Source organism: Ictidomys tridecemlineatus, chromosome 5, assembly GCF_052094955.1.
Source record: "Ictidomys tridecemlineatus isolate mIctTri1 chromosome 5, mIctTri1.hap1, whole genome shotgun sequence".
In the NCBI taxonomy this organism is placed as follows: Eukaryota; Metazoa; Chordata; class Mammalia; order Rodentia; family Sciuridae; genus Ictidomys; species Ictidomys tridecemlineatus.
The window spans coordinates 51,276,077-51,297,723 of record NC_135481.1 but is presented as its reverse complement, the minus strand read 5'-3'; the positions used below and the strand labels follow the sequence as shown (position 1 = coordinate 51,297,723).

At 34.4% G+C, this 21,647-nt stretch overlaps 1 protein-coding gene across 3 annotated transcripts in view; it reads left to right on the top strand.

Annotated features, from left to right (window-relative positions):
• Dlgap5 (DLG associated protein 5) overlaps positions 1–18,503 on the top strand; it is a 44,117-nt gene extending 25,614 nt beyond the window's left edge. For 2 of the 3 annotated variants that reach the window (XM_078049928.1, XM_078049929.1), the window contains 8 exons: positions 667–827; positions 5,801–5,893; positions 9,769–9,988; positions 12,931–13,138; positions 14,548–14,608; positions 14,798–14,957; positions 16,384–16,433; positions 18,162–18,503. In XM_078049928.1, the coding sequence (XP_077906054.1) occupies positions 667–827; positions 5,801–5,893; positions 9,769–9,988; positions 12,931–13,138; positions 14,548–14,608; positions 14,798–14,957; positions 16,384–16,433; positions 18,162–18,293 (1,085 nt within the window). In that variant the 3' untranslated portion in view covers positions 18,294–18,503. The remainder of the gene's footprint in view (positions 1–666; positions 828–5,800; positions 5,894–9,768; positions 9,989–12,930; positions 13,139–14,547; positions 14,609–14,797; positions 14,958–16,383; positions 16,434–18,161) is intronic. The other variant, XM_078049930.1, reaches the window with a different exon arrangement.
• Positions 18,504–21,647: the final 3,144 nt, after the last annotated feature.

Here is a 21,647-nt window from a genome sequence, read left to right as displayed (position 1 = left end):
TGGTATTGTTAAATTATATAAAAATATTTTCAGAATAAAAGTTACCTAAATTAATATTGAAAGTTTTTTTCTGAAAAGTTTCTCATTTATTTGGTAAAGGTGTTTAAGAAAAAAAAATTTATGTAGGCTCTCAGTATGCAATCATTCTTAGATACTTAGGTACAATGAGCTATTTGAGGTTGAAATATTGTAAAATATAAAAAGAAGTAGAATGTCTTTTATTATGTAGTAATATATGTATGATAGTGAACATTACCAGTTGTCAATAGAAATCAAAGGAAATAGTTAATGCTCAGTAATTGGTGAAATTTGTGATAAAAACTTTTTTTTTTTTTTTTTTTTGCTTTAAGAATTTTGGCCAGGTGTAGTGTACACACCTGTAATCCCAGTGAAATAGGAGGCAAAGGCAAAAGGATTTCAAGTTGGAGGGTACCCTTAGCAATTTAGCAAGTCCCAAGCAACTTAGCCAAGACCTTGTTTCAAAATAAAAAATAAAAAGATCTGAGGATCACCACTGGGTTCAACCCACAATACCACAAACTTTTTTTTCTTTTTAATTTTATTTTGCAAGCCCTAGAATATTTGGGTTGGAGTCTTATCAGTTGGTTGACTTGCTGTAAAAGTGCTATTTTGTGCTTTAACGTTTAAAACACTTTTCTCTTTTAGCTAAAGATCTTATTCGCACAGCAGTTGGTCAAACAAGACTCCTTATTAAGGAAAGATTCAAACAATTTGAAGGACTGGTGAATGATTGTGAATATAAACGAGGTGAAATGGAAACTACCTGTGCAGATCTGGATGGATTTTGGGACATGGTTAGTTTTCAGGTATGTGGCCAAGTATTTTGAATATAGTAACTTATTTTTTTTAAATTGAGTAATAGTAGTAAAATGGAGTAACAGTAGCTGCTTAAGTACCTATAATATTGAGATATTAGAAAACACCTCTATAAATGATAAAGTACTGTCTACATTTTATGATTGATGTCCTTTTCTCCCCCTATGTTGTCAGGATAAATTCTGTGTGAATTGGAAATTGAGATTATATCCAACTCTTGAATACTGGGGTTTTATATGTGAGAAATATGGCATTCTAGTCTTTAGTAGTTCAGTTCAACTAACAATTATTGAGTCCCTATTGTGTGCTAGGCTTTGTATTTGGAGTGATAAAAAGTCCCGTTCTCCATCCCAGAGAAATTTTTAGTTTGATTAGCAATTTACACAGTACACATAATTCTAATGTAGAAATCTCTCCATGATGGAGGAAATCACTAGAAGGGTCAGTAAAAGGTAGGGGGTGGGTAATAATTTCTAGTTTGTTGAACTTATTTTAGAAATAAGCATATAAAAAATTTTAAGATTAATAACCAACAACAGACATTTTTTTAAATGTGTTTTAATTAGTTATACATGAAACAGCAGATATTTGAAGAAGAAAGTTTTATTATTTTTTTGTTGTACTACAGATCAAACCCAGGGCTTTGTGCCTGCTCATAAGCATGAGCTCTACCACTGTGCTATAGCACCAACCTCAGAATAAAGCTTTAGACCTAAAAGAAAAAGACCAAAGCCAACATTTAGGGGAAAAGCTATTTGGATAGAGTAAATGGGAGTAATATAAAGAGAAAAGAACATTTAAATGCAGGCATTAATATTTCAAAGAGATCAGACATTTCATCTATCAAATAAAAATACCTGTTTGAAAAAGAACATTCATAGAACCACAGAAATAGCCTTTTGAAGTTAAAAAATAAGAGCAGAAGTGTGATATGGAATAGAAAGAGTTTGAGTTCTGAAAATTTCTTGTTAAGTGGAGCAAAGAGATGTAAAATAGAAAAGAACACAAAAGAAAATTAAGTGGACCAGTCCAGGAAGCATAATATCCAAATAATTGGAATTTCAGAAAAAGAGAATAGAAAAATAATTGTGGAGAAAAAATGATCAGTGAAATAGTTTAAAATTTTTTTTCTAGGACATGATTTCTAGGCTAAAGTAGTCTATTCAGTGCCTAACACTGTAAATCAGACCAAACCCACATCTCTTCACATTATTAAATATATTTGTACAAATCTTGGGATAAAAAAAGAAATCTAGAAGCTTTCAGAGAAAGAAAACAGACTTTATTCAAAGCCTCAAGAATCAGAATAGCCAGGGATTTCTCAGTAGCAATTTTGAAAGCCAGGAAAACAACACTCTGAAAAATCTAGGGAAAATAGCTTCCCATCTTAAATTTTGTACCCAATCAATTATGAGACTGGAAAGGCAAATATTTCAGACCATAGGTCTCAAATTTTATCTCCTCCCATGCTTCCTTTCTTGAGAAACTAACATTATGTACCTTACAGAAATTCGAGTAAGCTAAGAAAAGGGGGAGGAGAGTGCGACCTATCCCCAGAGAAGGGCTGAAGAAAAGGAATTGTGGCTGATGGTGAATGAAGAAGGATTCTAAAGCAACTTGGAGTGTGGAAAGTTTACAGAACAGTAGTTAAGATAGCAGGAGGTCCAGAATTCTGGGAAGTGGAATGAATAGAATACCTGATTTTTTTTTTAATTGTAGTAATTTAATTTATACTTACTATGCAGAATTTGGAGATGAATTGATAAGTACATGAAAAATGAGCAAACAAAAAAAATGATTATTAAATCTGGAAAAGAGTTACGAGGAAGAGAACATAATTACAGTAATTCTGTGGCCCAGATGTCAATAATGTTTATGTGATCGTAATAATAGAAGGATTATTTTATGACCAGTTTTTTATACCTTTACCAGTTTTCATAACAGTGAGTTGGTTCATTAGCATCCTTTAGTGTTGACCAATTAATTTTGCTTTTTAGTATTGATTTATGGATTTAAAGATATTTGATATGTTTACGTTATTTATAATTATTATTATCTTTATTCATGCTCGTTTCTCAGCTTTCTATCTTGTTTTTGTTTTGGTACTGACGGCTAAACTCGGGTATTTTCCTTTTTTTTTTTTTACTCTTTTTTTAATTTGTTTCAATTAGTTACATATGACACTATAATGATCTTGACATAGCATACATTTGAATCAGATGGGATAATATCATTTTTCTGAGTGTACAGGTTGCAGAATCACATTGGTCATGTAGTCACGTATATACCCACAGCAATAATAATGTCTATTTTATTCTGCTGTCCTTCCATTCCCCCCTTCCCCTCCCCAGGGGTATTTTACTTTGAGCTACTTTCAAAGCCTTTTTTATTTTGAGAAAGGGTATCTCCAAGTTGCTGAGGCTGAGCTTGACCTTATGATCCTTTTGTCTGAGCTTCCCAAGTCAGTGGGATTATGTGTGTGTGCTACTGCACCTGACTCATTGCTCAGCTTTGATTAGTGGGGACCACTTTAAGTTGAGGCCTTTTTTATGAGGTTTTGTTTTGTTTTTAACCAAGAAACTGTGTGGTATTATTTACATATCATAAAATTTGTCTATTTTAAGTATACAGTTGTTTTTAATAAATTTAGAATTATGCAACCATCACCACGATCCAAGTTTAGAATTTTCATCACTGCCAAAAGATCCTTCCTGACTACCATCAGTCTCCATTCTCACTCTCAGCCCTAGGGAATTACTAACAATAAAATATTTTTTTTAAAGTTATGTCTGGCTTGGTCCAACAGAGTGCACTATAATCCCAGTGATGAGGAGGCTAAGGCAGGAGGTTCCCAAATTTGAGGCCAGCCTCAGCAATTTTGTGAGACCTGTCTCAAAATTTAAACAAAAGACTGGGGATGTGACTCAGTGGTCAAGTGCCTCATAATGAAAAAAAAAAAAAAAAGAATTCTCTGTATGGAACATGTATAGACTTTGTTTCTTCTCATTTTTTTCTTAACAATACAGTGTAACAACTACTTTACATTGTATGTAGTATTATAAGTCATGTAAAGATGGTTTAAAGTAAATGGGGTATACATAAGTTATATGCAAATATTATACCATTTTATATAAGGGACTTTGCTGTCTGAGGATTTTTTTTTTTTTTTAATGACCCTGGAGATGAACCACTAGCTCCTAGTCCTTTTTAAAAAATCTTATTTTGAAATAGAGTCTCACTAAGTTACCCAAACCAGCCTTGAACTTGTGATTATTGTGCCTCAGCCTCCTGAGTGGCTAAGATTATAAGTTTGCACCATGATACCCAGCTCATGTATCTTCTTTAATGAAATATCTGTTCAATCTTTTGCCCATTTTTAAATTGGGTTGTCTGTCTTTTTATTAGGGACTTTTTAGTATTCATTACATATCCTGGATATAATCAGAAATAATATTTGCAAATATTCCAAGTTTGTGGTTTGACTTTTAGTTTTTTTGTTTTGTTTTAATATATTTCAGGGATTGAACTCAGGGGCACTCGCCAATGAGCCACATCCCCAGCCTCTGAGTTGCTTAGTGGCTTGCTAATTTGCTAAGGTTGGCTTTGAACTTGTGATCCTCCTGCTTCAGACTCCCAAGCTGCTGGGAGGATGCATCACTGTGCTTGGCTGACTTTTAATGATGTCTTTTGAAGTGCAAATGTTTTTAATTTGGGTGAAGTTCAAATTATCAATTTTTTTCTTTTGTGACTTTGATAGTTTTTAAATATAAATATATTTTAATTGTAGTTGGACACAATATCTTTAATTAATTTATTTATTTTTATATGGTGCTGAGGCTTGAACCCAGGGCCTTGCTACAACCCCAGCCCCTTGACATTATTTTTAAGAACTCTTAATGTTAAGTCACAAGGATTTTTGTTTGAACTAAAAGTGCTATAGTTTTCAGCACTTAGAGTTCAGTGAGTGATCTGTTTGATTAGTTTTGGTGTATGGTGTGAAGTCGGAGTCTAACTTCATCTTTTAGGTTTTTTTGTTTTGTTTTGTTTTTTTTAGTTGTCGATGGACACAATATCTTTATTTTTTTTATGTGGCGATGAGGCTTGAACCCATTGCCTCACACATGCTAGGCAAGCGCTCAACCAACTGAGATAAATATTCTTGATGTAAACACTGAATTAAGAATGGCTTAGCTGCTGGGTATGGTAATTAATTACTGCCTGTAATCCCAGTGGCTTAGGAGGCTGAGGTAGGAGAATCAGAAGTTCAAAGCCAGCCTCAGCAAAAGCAAAGCCCTAAGTAACTCAGTGAGACCCTGTCTCTAAATAAAATACAAAATGAGGCTAGGATATGGTTGAGTGCCCCTGAGTTCAATCCCGGTACCACAGAAACACACACCCCAAAACATAAAACATAAAGAAAGAATGACTCAGCTGAGCACAGTGTGCACATCTGTAATCCCAGCAACTTTGAAGGTTGAGTTAGGAGGATCATAAGTTAGAAGACAGCCTGGGCAAATTAGCAAGATCCTGTCTCAAAATAATAAAAAGGGCTGGGAATGTAGTTCAGTAGCAGTGACAGAGCATCCCTGATTTAATCTCTGTTATTGTCAAAAAATAAAAAATGACTCAGTCTAATTTTAATAACTCACCTTTTTATTATTTTTATGGTACTTTGGTTAAAACCAAGGACACTCTATTACTAGGTGTATCTCCAGCCTTTTCATCTTATATTTTGAGACAGGGTCTTAACCAAGTTGCTGAGGTTGGCCTTATACTTGAGGTCCTCTTGCCTCAACCTCTGGAGTAACTGGAATTATAGTCTTTTGTCACCCTTCCTAGCTGAGTCGCCAGTTCTGAGTCACTGTTCTCAATTTTCTTGAAGCTTAAGTTCATTAGCTTGTAATTTATTAGTTTGTAATTGATTAGCATTAATCTGATAAACTTAGGCTTTATTTATTAACAGATAGAAGATGTAAACCAAAAATTCAACAATCTGACCAAACTCGAGGAGTCTGGATGGCAAAACAATAACAATACAAATAAAAAAGTCTTTAGGGTAAGTTTGTGGGGTTTATATTTCATATTTCTAATATTTCTTCCACTTGATTTTTGTTTTTAAGTTTTAGAAACATTTAACTTCAGTTTTCCCATTTTATAAAGTTTCATGTGTTACTTACAAAGTCCTGATTGTTTTTAAGTAAAGAACAAGGAAATGATCACAAAATTTAAAGTGTTTAAAGAAAGTAAGAGCTATGATTGAATGGAGGCACCCAGATGGTTTGAAGTTAGCAGATAGGGAGTACATGACTGTTGGTTTTATTCTTTAAACTGTACTGATGTATTTGGTTGTAATGATATTATTAATAAGTGATTGACATAATGTTTTGTATGGGCCAAATATTATTCCGAGTATTTTATATAATTTACGTAATCCTTATAGCAATCTGGTGGGCTGGGTTCTATTGGCCCCATTTTATGATTAAGGAATCTGAAGCCCCCCAAAATTAAATCATTTGCTCAAAGTAGAGCTGGGTTTTAGGCCAGACTTTTTCATTCCAGAATCCATGTATTTAACCAGTTGACTCTGTTCCCTTGCTGGTTTGTATGCTTTTTTGTATAGTAGATTTTAGAATGAAAGGCATTTTTTAAAAGAAAAGAGGAACAGTGGCTCTTTAGAACTTATGTCTTATTCCCTTTACCATTACCTGGTGAAATTTATACCATTTTTATCTATCTCTAGTCATTTTTAAAAAATATATCATTTCAATATTTACCTTCTCTGAGGGATACCAGTAGCATTACTGTGATAGTATTAAGGTGTTTGTTTTTTTTTTAAGTTGTAGATGGACACAATACCTTTTATTTATTTATTATTATTTTTGTAGTTGTAAACTAACAGAATACCTTTATTTGTTTGTTTTTATGTGATACTGAGGACTGAACTCAGTGCCTCACAATTGCTAAGCAAGCGCTGTACCACTGAGCTACATCCCCACCCCACGTTTTCTTTTTATTCACATTAGTACGTTTTAAGATTAATACAAGGAACATCCCAGTTTTTAGTGTAGGTTAAATATTCCTTATCAAAAGTGCTTGAGGACCTGGAGATATGGCTCAACGGTAACGTGCTCGCCTGGCATGCGCAGGGTGCTGGGTTCGATCCTCAGCACCACATAAAAATAAAGATGTTGTGTCCACCGAAAACTGAAAAATAAATACTAAAACAATTCCCTCTCTCCCTCCCTCCCTCCCCCCCCCTTAAAAAAAAAAAAGTGCTTGGGAACAGAGATATTTCAGGTTTGGGGATATTTGCACATATATAAAGAGATATTTTGGTGGAGGGACCTAAGATTAAACAAGAAACTATCTATGTTTCATATAAAGCTTATTTTATATATATATAACCTGAAGGTAATTTTATCCTGGCAGGAGTCAAGCACAAAGATCAGGTGGTAGTCTCTAGTCATTTTTAATACAGTGATATTTTGAGCTCAATGGTTTTGGTTCAGGTAGACAAAAACTATGCCAGGTTGTCTAGTATTTTTTTTTTACATTTTGTTATCCAAATTAAGACTGTTCTGAATCCTATCTTTGAAGTTTAAGGTGATTAAGCATTAAAAGAACCTTTATTATAAAATTATTTTACTAATAAAGCCTCATGACAAGAAAGACCCTGAGGGCAGCAACTAAGTGATTGAATCAATTTCAAATTTTCTAAATAGTGAAGGATATTACTTATTAAAGCTACTGGGGGTGGGGGGTATTTCTTATTTAGTCCTAGAAATATTAATATCAATGATAATGGCTATATCATATCAGAGCCTTGTAATTCTACTTGTTATCACCAGATGTCTCTCTCCTTCTACTTTATTTCATAGGATACAGTTTATTTTTCTTTTTTAAGGCCTTTTTACTACCACCACACCCACAATGTTGGCAGGTGAACCCAGGGGATTCATGTGCTATGCAAGAGCTCTACCATGAGAACTACCCCTAGTTCTTACAAGTTAATGTTCAGATTATGATACTGCTTCCTTCTGTCTCTTGTTCATCATCCTTTTATTCTATCAGTTAACCTGTTTTCCTCTTTTCTTCAGCTTTTTGAAGTGTCTGTCTTAACTTTGTTTACATTAAAACAAATAAACCAATTTGTAGTGTTCACCTTTCCCTCTGACTATTTGTACTTGCCCCTCTGTTCCCAATCTTTTCCTTCCAAATCATAGACAAGCTTCCTGAAAAGGTCGTAGATATCTTAAGTGATTTGGCTCCCATTTCTCTCTGCAATTCGGTTTTACTTATCCCTGTCCCTCAAGAGCAGTTATCAAGGTTATTAATCAACTCATTACTGAAGTTATTAGATACTTAATTCATAAAGTCTAACTCTTCCTTAGTTTTAAATATGTTCTACTCTCTTTTTCTTAAAATTATATTCTGATTTTCCTCCTACCTCTCTGCCAAATCTTTAGTCATGTTTGCAAGTTTGCTTTTCCATTGTCTCTTAAATGTTTTTATATTCAGAGTTTCTACCTCAACTTTCTTCTTGCCTTTCACATTCTTCCTGTATGATTTTTTTCTCCCATTGCTGGGAATTGAACCCTGGGCTTCATGCATATCATGCAAATCCTCTACCACTAAACTACATCCCGGCCCTTCCTGTACAATCTTAAACTGCTGTTCAGTGATTCCTAAGTCTGTATTTCAAATCATACCTACTGCCCAACTCTAATTCTATATGTTATGACTCATTAGACCTTAGAAATCAGTATATCCCACACTGAAATGATTTTCACACATTCCCTGTGACCATCCTGTCAGGTTTGTAAGAAACTTGAGTATCTCCTGTGATCCTTTCCTTTTTTTCATTTCACTATCTCCATCCAACCACATCCAGTAGATAAGCAAGTCATCTTATTTCTGCCTCTTAAGTATCTCTTGAATCCAATCACTTTTTTCCACATCCTTTTCCTTAGTCTGATTACTATCATATTTTCCCAATGTCATTGCAGTAGTCTTCTTCCCAGTTTCATTCTCCTGGAAGTAACCAGAGCGGTCTTCCTAAAACACAAAATTTTATACTGTTAACCTGTTGCTTAAAAACCACTCCTTTTTATTCCTCTGTCATGTGTAGATGTACCCTCAAAATGATTACAAGAGATTTTATAATCCCACTGTTGCTTATATCCTGCCATTTTTTCTTTGTTTTCTTTCCCTTCTGGCTTTGCAAACATGCTATTCATCTAGCCTTTCTTCACCCATCTTTTACCTGGCTAATTGATTTCAGCTTAGGTGCTACATTCTTGTAAGCTTTTCTTGACCTCTGAAGATTGGTTTAAGTGTCATTCTCTTAATCTACTATAGCTGTTTGAGTTTACCTCTAACATGATACTTATCCTTCTTGCAATCCTAGCTATTTTACCAAGCTGTAAACTTCTTTAGGGCAAAAACTTAAAAACTTTGTCTTTTACCTTTTTTCCCCTCCTCTACTTTTTTGCAGTACTAAGGATTGAACCCAGGGGCATTCTACTACTGAGTTATATTTCCATTCCTTTTTTTTTTTAAGTTAGTTAATGATGCTGGGGATTGAACCTAGGACGTGTGCATGGGAGGTAAGCACTCTACCAACTGAGCTATAGCCCCCGCCCTATTTTGTTTTATTTTGAGATAGGGTCTCACTAAGTTGTCAAAGCTCTCCTTGAACTTGTGTTCCTCCTGCCCTCTTGGCCTTCTGAGTAGCTGGGATTTCAGCCTTGTGCCACCAGCCTGGATATCCCCTACCATTCTGCCTCCAGAATTCTTAGCACATACTAGGAACTTGATAAGTATGTGGTGAATGTGTGATATATTTAATGTACACTTTTTTTAAATTAGACTTTTTAAGTGACAAAATTCTTTTTTTAATAGTAACAGCTTTAACATTGTTTCTTTTTGCAGAAAAAAATTGTCTCAAGCATGGCAAGTAAACCAAAACAGGATGATGATGGAAGGATTGCAGCTAGAAATCGCCTAGCTGCCATAAAAAATGCAATGAGAGAGAAAATTAAACAGAAAGAACACTCAGAGGCAACCGCCCCTGTAATATCAAAAGAAGTTGACAAAATAGTATTTGATGCTGGGTTTTTCAGAATTGAGAGTCCCGTGAAATCATTCTCAGGTTAGTTTTGTTTTGTTTTTGCTGAGACTTAAGAGAAATATTTGAGGCAAATTTATATAAAACACAAAAAAGTTTTTGATATGAAGAGTTGTAAACGCTATGACTTCTCAAACAGAATAGACTATGTGCTAATTCACACATGCATGCAAATTTTATTTTGATGAGTATGACCAGATTGGTTTAAGGGGGGTTTGCTTTATAAGATTGAGTTTATATTTTGTAAGTGATTTCACAGCTATTGTTACCATATAACCCCACAATCTAGAAGCTTAGGTCACAAGATCCTAAGAGGTAAGGATAATGATGGAATAAAGAGAAGTTGTATTCTTCAAGCAAGAAGTTGGATTAGAATTAAGATGAAAAGGTGAGCATGGTGGTGCATGCCTGTAATCCCAGCAGTTTAGGAGGCTGAGGCAGGAGGATCATCAGCAATTTAACGAGGCCCTAAGTAACTCAGTGAGAGCCTATCTTTAAATAAAATACAAAAAAGAGCTGGGGTTGTGGCTCAGTGGTTATGCACCCCTGAATTTACTCTCTAGAACCCCTCCCCCCGAAAAAAAGATGAAAAGTAGTTTGGGCATTAAACCTTACACTTCTATTGTGTTTTAAAACAAAGCTTATGAAAGGTGGAATTGGTATTTTTCACTTGAGTTAAAACTCAAATATTTTGACAGATAGTAAAAGTACTAATTTCCCAATTTTAAAGGATTCTAGTGAGGTTTAAGGGTGTAGCTCAGTGGTAGACCTCTGCCTATCATGCAAGAGAACCTGAGTTCAATCCCTAGCACTTCAAAAGCAAAATAAGTAAAATATTCTAGTATAACCATTATTTAATACTTTAGGAAACTAATTTTCTAACTTTTTGAATAACTGTTATTTCACAGATCATTTTTATTAAAAATGTATCTCAATTAAAATTATTTATAAGCCACATATGTCCACTAAGAAGTCTGTGTTCACTAATTTTCTAAAAGTAACCCTAAGCTTCTAATACTTGCTATCTGATACTTTCATTAAGATGTAAATATATCACCTTGTTGGAACACATTATCCCCCTACATCACCCTTTTGAGTTGCTGGTAGGGGGATAATGTGTTCAAGGCCAGCCTCAGCATCTTAAAAAATAAAGAGGGGTGGGGATGTAGCTTAGTGGTCGAGGCTCCTGGGTTCAGTCCCCAGTACTGTTATTTAAAAGAGGTATAAATATATCACCTCAAGTATGTTACAACCTTCTTGTTGGTTTTGATATCATAGCTGGAGTGGCTTTGATTTGTTTTCTCCCTTTAAGCAGCTGAGCTCTCCATATGATGAGAGTCTCCCACCACTACTAATAGCATTGCCCCATACTTTTTAAGGATCCTAGTGGTTTCTGCAGCTAGGAACTCATCCCTCTCTGTTCTTTCAGGTACACAACTATACTCAACTCCATCCTTATGAATAGGGAAGGTTTGTGAGAAAAACTGATCTTTTAAAATTGAAGTATAATGCTTAGTTTCTATGAGGCTTATTAGAAAACAGTAGTCCTTGAAGAGGCCCCTTTCATCCCATTTGCCAGTCCCTAAAGGCCATCACTTCAATTCTTATGGTAGTCTTTTTTTTTTTTTTAAAGATATTGATGAACCTTTATTTAATTTATTTATTTATTTATATGTGGTGCTGAGAATTGAACCCAGTGCCTTGTACATGCTAGGCAAGCACTCCACCATGGAGTTACAACCCCAGCCTCTTATTGTAGTCTTTTGGTATTATTTAACACTATGTTTCTAAACAAGGTTTGATTGTTTTTCAGAAACATATAATTTTCTTCTGGTAAACTTTCTTTCCTGTACTTCCTCAACTTTTCTCAACATGATTTCCTCAACTTTCCTGCTGGCTATAATGTTTTTAATTTCAACGAGCTCATTCCCCAATTATTATTCTGCACGTGTTTCATGAGAACACTATGGATATTAATAACATTTTTATGTTTTTTCCCCTAATTTAGTCAGTTTTTGTTTCAAGATACTTTCATGTGTTTTTCTCAGAAGTCTAATCCTTTACTACTTGGTTATGGTTAAGAATGGGTAGTAAGTAACTGGCTGGAATCTGTGTACAAGGGTTATGCCTTTACTGTGGGGGCAGGTAGCTGGGCCATTGTCCTGGGAACCTATACTTTGCTGCATTTAAATCTTTTCTCATAGGCTACTTAGATTCCCCATAGAAGATTTTTCTCATCTGCTGTCTGGATGCTATAATTTTGGCTGCCATCCATTCAGGAACCATGTAGAGGGGAAAAATTTCAACAGATTATTTGTAAATAATCACTTACTGTCCTTATTTTTAATATAGTGACCCATCTCACTATATTGAAAATAGTGATATTGATCAATATAGTGATACTGTATCTAGTATCCCCCTAAGCCAGAGACCTTCTGTTTCAGATATTTCAGGACCCCTCTAGATTATTGGCTCTACTTTGCAGAATGATCAAAGAAATATAAGCTCTAATAATTCTTTAAACTAACTTTAAACTCCTCTTCTGTTTTTAGCTCCATTTTTATCTTCACTTTCAGAAATACTTTAGCCCATTGATTCTTTTGAAGTGTTCTATGGTAGAAATTGAGTGGACTCTTCTTTCCTGATTGGTGGCTTAGTATTCATTTGCTGGGTTCTAAGCAATATCCCACTTGGCCATAATACATAACAGCTTCCAAATTATTTTTGTTATTGTTCTTTTATTTCCTTTGTCCTTGTATACTTCTGCCTTTTAAGATTACTTCTGTTAATGTTATAGTAGTGAAATGTTAAATGGAAGCATAATCTAATTTGAGGGTTTAGAACTGTCTTTAATAGAAAATTCCAAGCATTGACTTTAACAAATATTATTTGACAGAAAAAAGTAGGATTTGCATTGTCTTATGGGTTTTGAAGAAAAGTGAATGAAAGAAATTTTTGATTTTGAGGTGATTTCACTCGTCTTCTAGTACTTTCCTCTGAACATCTTTCTCAAAGACATGGAACACCTAAGTCCATCAGCAAAGCCATACCTGAGGGCAAAGCCGGCAAGGACCTTCCAAGAAAGATGATATCACCGGAGAATCCTCATCCTCAGAACACCAAAAGTGAATGTGTTGATAAGAAAATTTTGTTTTCAAGTATTTCTGAAAGCAGGTATTTCTTTAACGTGTTATTAAGAATTTAACAAATGCTAATCATATTATATCATTTCAGATTATTAAACTAGTAAAATATGCCTGGAATATATTGTTAATTAGATTTCACAATGATCTATAACATAGGCAAGTTATGCTTTCTATGAATGAGGGGATTGAGATTTCAGATTTCAGATTGGAGCTGGGCATGGTAGTACATGTCTGTAATTCCAGATACTCAGGAGACTGAAGAGGGGAGGATCACATAGTGAGATCCTTTCTCAAATAATAAATGAATGACTGGGAATGTGGCTCAGTGGTTAAGCACTCCTGGGTTTAATCCCCAGTACTAAATAAAATAACTATTTATCATCATTTTTCCCTTTCCTGTCCCCCCAACTAAATTGCAAAGGCTGGTCTTGAAATTTTTGATCCTCCTACCTCAGCCTCCCTAGTTGCTGGGATTAAGGGTGTGTACCACCACACCCAGTCCAATTTATTATTGTTTCTCAAAAGCCAATAAGTTCTCATAGTATGTACTTTAGATTTTTGTCTTATACTGGGAAGATCAATAATTGCATTTGAGTTATATTACAAATGTTTTTTAAAAAAATGTTTGATTGCTGGGCTGGGGTTATGGCTCAGTGGTACAGTGCTTGCCTAGCATGTGTGAGGCACTGGGTTTGATTCTCAGCACCACATATAAATAAATAAAATAAAGGTCCAACAACAACTAAAATATATATGTGTGTGTGTGTGTGTGTGTGTGTATGTTTGATTGCCAAAAATAGTTCAGCAAGAGCATCTTAGTAATAAGCAACTTTGTACAGTAAAGACAAAATGAGGTTAAAAAGTAGAAAAAGAGAATGAATTTAAAAAACTTCAAAAACATTGAGACACATATTTCTAATAAAATACAATGTAAGATTTTAGATTGTATTGTTAACTAGAAAAGGTGAATTTAAAAAAAACTTCAAAGACATTGAGATACATATTTCTAATAAATTACAATGTAAGATTTTAGATTGTATTGTATTATAACTAATGAGCCAATGTAGCCAACTCTAACTACACAATAATTGGATTGTTCAACTTACAGAAGTCAATTTCATCTTGACCTGTCCCTGGTGTATGGCTCTAGAATTGGCTAAGAAATTCTTGCCAGTGCAGCTACATTAACCTGGCTGACCAGACTGATGACCAGCTCAGGAGTTTCTGGGGGAAAATACCTTGTTTGTAAGGCCATGCTTTAGTCACTATAGTCCATTATATCTCTGTCAGGCTGGATCTTGGACCAGGCGCTATCTTTGACCACTTTCCTAAACTAACTCTCTCCATAAAGGATAGATTTAAAAGGCAAGTCAAAAGAACAATATGCTTAATTAGTGGAGTATAATGCAATTTTTCTTTTTTTCTTTTCTTTTTTAGGAATAGCATAGTACAAGATGTTCAGTGTCCTGGAGTACAAGGCTTAATTGAAATAAATCATGTAAGTCCTATTTGTAGTAGATAGTCCAGTATATCATCTATTTATATCATTCTGTGTAGCAATTCCATAAGCAACACCTAGATTTCCCATTAGAAATTATATTAGTCCTACAGAATGATAATTCTTATTTCAGTGACCTTTGGCTTATTTGAAAACCTGGAGCTTTTTGTATTTTTCATCTCATATCAGGATGAATATGGAACTAACAAAAAAGAAGAAATTTCAGATATTGAGGAAAGAATGGAACTAAATTCTTCAGTTACTTCACAAGATGTTTTGATGACTAGCCCTGAAAAAAATATACCATCACAAAATAACATCTCACAAGAAGTTAATCCTTCTCAATTGGGTAAGATTGTCTAAAATACAAAGAGGCTTTGTTGAAAAATGAATTTGGATTAAGGTATAGATTATAAAAAATCTGAGTACCATTTTCTAAAGATAAAGGTTGAGAAATTGAACATTCACAATAAATATCTGAAATAATTTATGAAGTGAGCATGGTGGTACACATCTGTAATCCCAGTAATTCAGGAGGATGAGGTAGGAGGATCTCAAGTTCATGGTCAGCCCTGTCAACTTAGTGAGATGCTGTTTCAAAATGAAAAGTGACTGGGGTGGGGCTGGGGTTGTGGCTCAGAGCAAGATCACTTGCCTAGCATTCATGAGGCCCTGGATTTGATCCTCAGCACCACATAAAAATAAAATAAAGGTATTATGTCCACCTACAACTGAAAAAAAAAAGTTTTAAAAAAGGGAGGAGGGCTAGGGATGTAACTAAATGGAAAAGCACCCCTGGGTTCAATCCCTACTATCCCCCCACCACAAAAACAAACAAACAAACAACAACAAAAAAAAAAAAAAAAAAAAAAACCACTGGTTTATGTTATTGTATTCTACTCTTAACCCCAAACCTTGAGAGAGACCTAAAAAAAAAAAAGTATACTAATCCACATTGGAGAGAGGAACATTTTACATAATACCTACTTTGGAATCCTTCATTTAACAGCATTTTCTGAAGTCTCAGAAAAATTCTAAGTTTCTTAGTTTTTATCTTTAATACATATCTCCAAACCTGTCTTCAAAATATCTTCTATTTTTTCCTCCCTAATGCCTACCCTTTTTTTTGTTTGTTTTTTTGTACTAGAGATTGAACTGAGGGGCACTTAATTACTGAGTCACACCCCCATATACTTTTTAACATTTTATTTAGAGAAAGGGTCTTGCTGAGTTGCTTAGGGACTCACTAATTTCCTGAGGCTAGCTTTAAACTTGCAATTCTAGTGCCTCAGCTCCCAAGCCACTGGGATTAGAGGTGTGTGCCACTGTGCTCAGCTTATACCTACTTTTGTTGTGATTGCTCTACAAGAGAAAAAGGGTCTTATACTTTTGTTACATTATAATGTGTGCCAGTTTCATCAGTTATTTTCATCTGCTACTATGGTTGTGGTCTAGCTGGGACCTAAGATAAAATAAAATGGTTTAACTATGTCCAGGTATTTAATGTTCTCTACCTGATCTTTGTCAGCATCTTTTAGGTATCCTTAATATTATAAGCATGAGACTGATCAAAGAAGACACTTTTTATGCTGAAATTAAGGATAAGAATATTATTAAGAAATTACTTTAAAAATATAGCATAAAATGATCTATGTTTTTGTCTTAGCATGTGATATACAGACCTTTTCATAGCTTTCAAGTTATTACTCATTTCTAACATCCTTGACTGCAAAAATATTCTTTAAAGTTAAAAATTATTTTTTCTTGTTTCTCAGTACTACTTGATAATAAAAGTGTCTTTACTGAATGCCACCTTCTTGATTCGGTAAGTTTTCAAACTTAATTTGACAATTCCTTCTATTCTAGATTTGTTTTATAAAATGTGTGCAAGGCTTAAAATTTGTCTTACTGTTTTTGCTTACTCTGAAATCCATTCATTATTCATTTTCTAAAAATGGAGAAAAAATGTTCTATGTTTATGTACTCTAAAATATAGTATGTTTTAGTATTTAAAGCCTGAGCATTTATTTTCCTTTATGATTTATATATCAAATTTGATATGAAAAAATTAGTTGAATACTTGAATGTCTAATAGTGGCTTGGATTATGCTAGGTATTTCTAAATCATGCAAAGAAAATACAAGGTTAACTTCTGCTTATCCAAAACACACAGTGTGGGCAGGTGTATTATCCTGTCTTCAAACATCCTTGGTTATTTGCATCCAATTCTTTTAGATAACTGTTTGTGTCCTTGGTCTTAAAATATGAGAAGTTCATTAAATTGAGTACCTCCTTTGTGGTAAGATTTGGGCTGCCTTGTGTCTCAGGAGAAGTTGAGTCAGAAGTTGAGCCACAGCATATACTTGTAATCCTAGCAACTTAGGAAACTGAGGCAGGAGGATTGCAAGTTCTAAGTCAGTCTCAGTAACTGGTGAGGCCTTGTCTCAAATTAAAACATAAAAAGGGCTAGGGATATGGCTCGGTTGTTAAGCATTCCTGAATTCAATACCTGGTACCAAGAAAAAGGATTTTCTTCTTGGTCTTTGCTTTCCTTAATCACAAACTGAAACCTAGAGGATCGGGGACTTCAGCATAAGCCAGTTTGTATAAACCTGATTTAATCCTATTTCCATATCTGAACTCTGGATTATTGGTTCTGATAATATATAAGTAAGTCTAGGAGTTAATAAGTCAAAATATTCAATTTTTTATATTAATATGAATAAAGGTACCTAATGATAAACTGATAAATCTTTGTTTTCCTGTGATTTGTTTTCTCATTTCATAAATGTTAGATATTTAAGTCCACCGGTCTAGATAGGCCCAAATTATTGCTTGCCCAGTAGTACTATTCAAAACCGAAGTAGAGTTTGAAGGGAAGGAATAAAGGATCCCATCAGGATCACACTCTAGTAAAGGGCTTATTAAATATTGTTATATAGTTTAGAATTTGTGGAATCTGCATGAGTGGCCTAAGATATGGTCATAATTTTATTCATCTTGTGTATACTGCCCAATTTATATATATAGGTATATATATAATTTTATATATATATATATATGTAAACATTTTTATATATATCTATATGTAGATATATGTGTATGTGTGTATAACTTTAGGAACAAATTCCCAGTTTTGTTTCAATTAAAAAATTTTTTGAAGTTAAGTTTACTAGAAAGTAGCAAAGTCAAGTTACTAGTAATGTAGTATTATTGCACAGGGAAATGTATTTGTTATTAATTGATCTATTAACTAGCCATCTTGAAGATATTTATTTATCTTTTTAGTTGTAGATGGACATAATAGCTTTATTTATTTTTATGTGGTGCTGAGGATCGAACCCAGTACTTCACAAATGCTGGGCAAGCCCTCTACCACTGAGGCATAACCCCATCCCTGAACCTTTATTTCATTCATTTATTTATATGCAGTGCTGAAAATTGAGCCCAGTGCCTCATACATTGAGGCGAGTACTCTACCACTAAGCCACAATCCTAGTCCTTGCTAACTCTTGATGGTTACTTTAGTGATTTCTCTAAATTTGTTCTCTAGCCAGGCCTAAACTTCAGTAATCAGGTGGAGAGGCGACATCAAGAACATGCCAGACACATCTCCTTTGGTGGTAATCTCATTACCTTTTCACCTCTAAGGCCCCTCAGTGGAGAAAAACCAGAAGAATTTTGAATTTAAAAATAAATTCAATGCTGTGAAATATTTGTAGGCAATTAGAAGTTTGATGAAGATGTATTTGTGTTCACTTCTATTCAATCCATTTATATATTGTCATATAATGTTTTAGTATGTATTAATCTATGTGTATTTTAGATATACTATTTCTCAGGGGAAGTGGGAATGTTTTGTATATTAACCACATAGAATAAAAGGTATGTTTCACCTTGTGTCTTTTGTCTAAAATGTGTAGGTTTAAAGCTAATTATACTTACTTAGAGCTTATAAAATTTTAGTTTAGTTAAAATATTAAATTTTAACCAACATATTTGTATCCTTTTATACTTTCTTTTTATTTTGAACTCTTAAATTTGTTGATGTTAAATAGCTTGGAGTATTACATTTTCCAGTGTATACTGAGTTTCTGTAGATGAACTTTCTGGATTCTGAAGTGAGCTTACATGCTACAATTTCAAATGGTTAAATTATTAGAGATGCCCATTAAATCCTTGCTTTTTTTCTTTTCACTTTCTGCTTGATGAGACAACAGCCATTGCCTTTTTCTCTTGAAGAGAGATTCGTATTAATCACAAAATGTGTTTGAAGTATATTCTCTTTTATACACTCTCTTTAACTATAGGATTGTAAAATGCATAGCTACAGAATAGCAGAGCACCAAAAAGACTCAGTAGCTAGTCACCAGGTCTGTTATTTATGTCTGAAAATGAGTTGAAGATTGGAGGCATTTACCAAACAAATAGGAATTTTATGCCTAACCTTTTAAGATTAGGAGTTTTCAAATGAGAAAAGGAAACATGCTTTCTTTCCCCTACCCCGTGACCCCCAGCACTGGCGATTAAGCCCAGAGGCATGCTACCACTGAGATTATCCTCAGCCCGTTTTGAGTCAGGGTCTCACTAAATTGCTGAGGCATGTTCCACCATGTACTACTTTTGATGTCAGAGAAAGATGTGTTAGGCTGTGGGAAAGTTGGTACTTATTTACATACTTATTTTTGCAGTATTGGGGATTGAACCCAGGGGTTTTTTACTACCTAGCTATATCCTCTGATCTTGCTAAATTCTGAGGCTGACCTTGAACTTGTGATTCCCCTTCTCAGCCTCCTGAGGTGCTGGGATTATAGATGTGCGCCACCACACCCTGCTGAAAGATGGTATTTATTATCAAGCCCAAGTAAGCCCTAAATAAAGGCAGTGTGAGGTGCTGGCTTAGAAGAATATTATCAGAATGCCTCCTCTTCAGTAGATTAGTGAATAATTCAAACAAGCCTTGCAGAATAAAAGGAAATATACATAAAAATTATGGTTTTCTAAGGGCCCACAACCATGAACACCTAAAATGTTAATACAGGGTAACTCATGACTATTTATAATCTATATAGAGCAATATACAACATAATAGTAAAATAACATCTGTTCTCAAGGATAAAGCAGAGAAGAGTAAGTCATTGTCAGCAACAAAAAAAAATAGCAAGATTTTTTAAGGTAGGTTTAATAAGGTATACTTTTGAATAATTTAGAAAACTTAGCTGTTTAGGTATTCATAGACCTGAGCCCCTAGAAAACCAAAATGTTTATATTCTTTCTTCCTGGCTTATCTGAATTATACAAATGAGTAATGGACTCATACTAGCCTAACAACTAGGAAACTTGTTATTTCCTGGGTTATCAGGTTGATTCTAAACAGTTCAATGACTGCCCCAAGGTCCACATTCCATTCTTATTTTTCTGTCATCTTTTGTGTCAGCTTCTAATCCAAGGCTTGGTCCTGTTGGGGTCTTAAGATGGTTCCTAGTGGCAAGCAGCTATGTCCTTCCCTTTGGCCTGATTAGGCCAACTAATGCCACATTGAAGTTGACTTCAGTGACTAATCAGGATTCCTTATTGAGTCTGGAATCATATCTGAATAAAAACATGGCTGGTAGAAAACAGGCAGCCATCGATGTCTCCTATTATTGGATGATTGGGCTCTAGACTTACAAGGTATTAGGGAAAATTTTAGAGACAAAATGAAAGAAAACTACTTGAGTAAAATAAGAGCCTTTCCAAAATAGAAAGAAAAATTTCTATTTATTGAGGGCTTACTATTTGACAGCCCTCTTGCAAAATTATTTTGTGTAATGTTATAGTAATGCTACAAGATATTTTATAGATAAAGGAACCAAGGCCCAGAGAATTTAAGTAATTTTGTATAAACCACATTTTTTCCCCTCCAAAGCTATGCTCTTCCATTGAATCTCATAAGTAGGACAGTCAACACTAAAACCTTAAGATAAGGAATTTACATAGTTTTTGAAATATGCTATATATATGTTGTCCAAATTCCTCTTTAGGATCCAAAGAACTATACCACTGGCCCACAGCCCTCAGCTTGTCTACTTCCTCATCTGAGGACAGCCATTGCACCCAAGGTCACACCATTTCTCCTGTGTCTTGTATTTAGTGCTTAGTGATTGACTGAACTGGGGATGTAAAGGCCTGGCTCCCTTAAAACTTCAGAATGCCCCCAAGGGTGGGCTTAGACATTGCTGTTGAACTCCCTCTGCCCGATCATGTTCTTGTCCCCACATGTATTGATTCTAAGTGCCTTCTATTACAAACCTTGTATTCTACTCTGCTTCCCAGGACACCTACCCTGTGATAATTACTAATTTAAAGTATTTAAGAAGATGATATTGTCGAAATAATAATAGATAAAATAATGCTTTTCTGTAAGCTGAAGTAGTGAGAACTCATCCAGTTCCAAAATTTTTTGAATCTTCGGTTTTACTAGTAATAAGGAAGGATAGAAAACATAAGAATATTCACATGGGTACAATTAAATTTTGCCAACTAAGATTTTTTTTCTTCAAATCTGAAAATTTTATAAAAACCAAGACATGGAGATAGTCTCATTGTTTACAAGAGATAAAAAGGATTAAAAAGCAGGCAAAAGAAAATGTAGTCATGTGTAACATAATGACATTTTGGTCAGTGATAGTCTGAGATCTTGTGGCCCAGAAGATCATGATGAAGATGAATAATTCGGATTGCCTAGTGACTTAGCCCTTGAAATGGAGCACACCCTATTGCTTGTTTGTGGTGATGCTAGTGTAAACAAACCTACACTGCCAATTGTATAATAGTATACTCAATTATGCATACTACATAATACTTTATAATAAGCAACTTTGTTAGATTCGTTTTTACTTTTTTTTTTTTTTAAAGAGAGAGTGAGAGGGGGACAGAGAGAGAGAGAGAGAGAGAGAATTTTAATGTTTTTATTTATTTTTTCTTAGTTCTCGGTGGACACAACATCTTCGTTTGTATGTGGTGCTGAGGATCGAACCCGGGCCGCACACACGCTAAT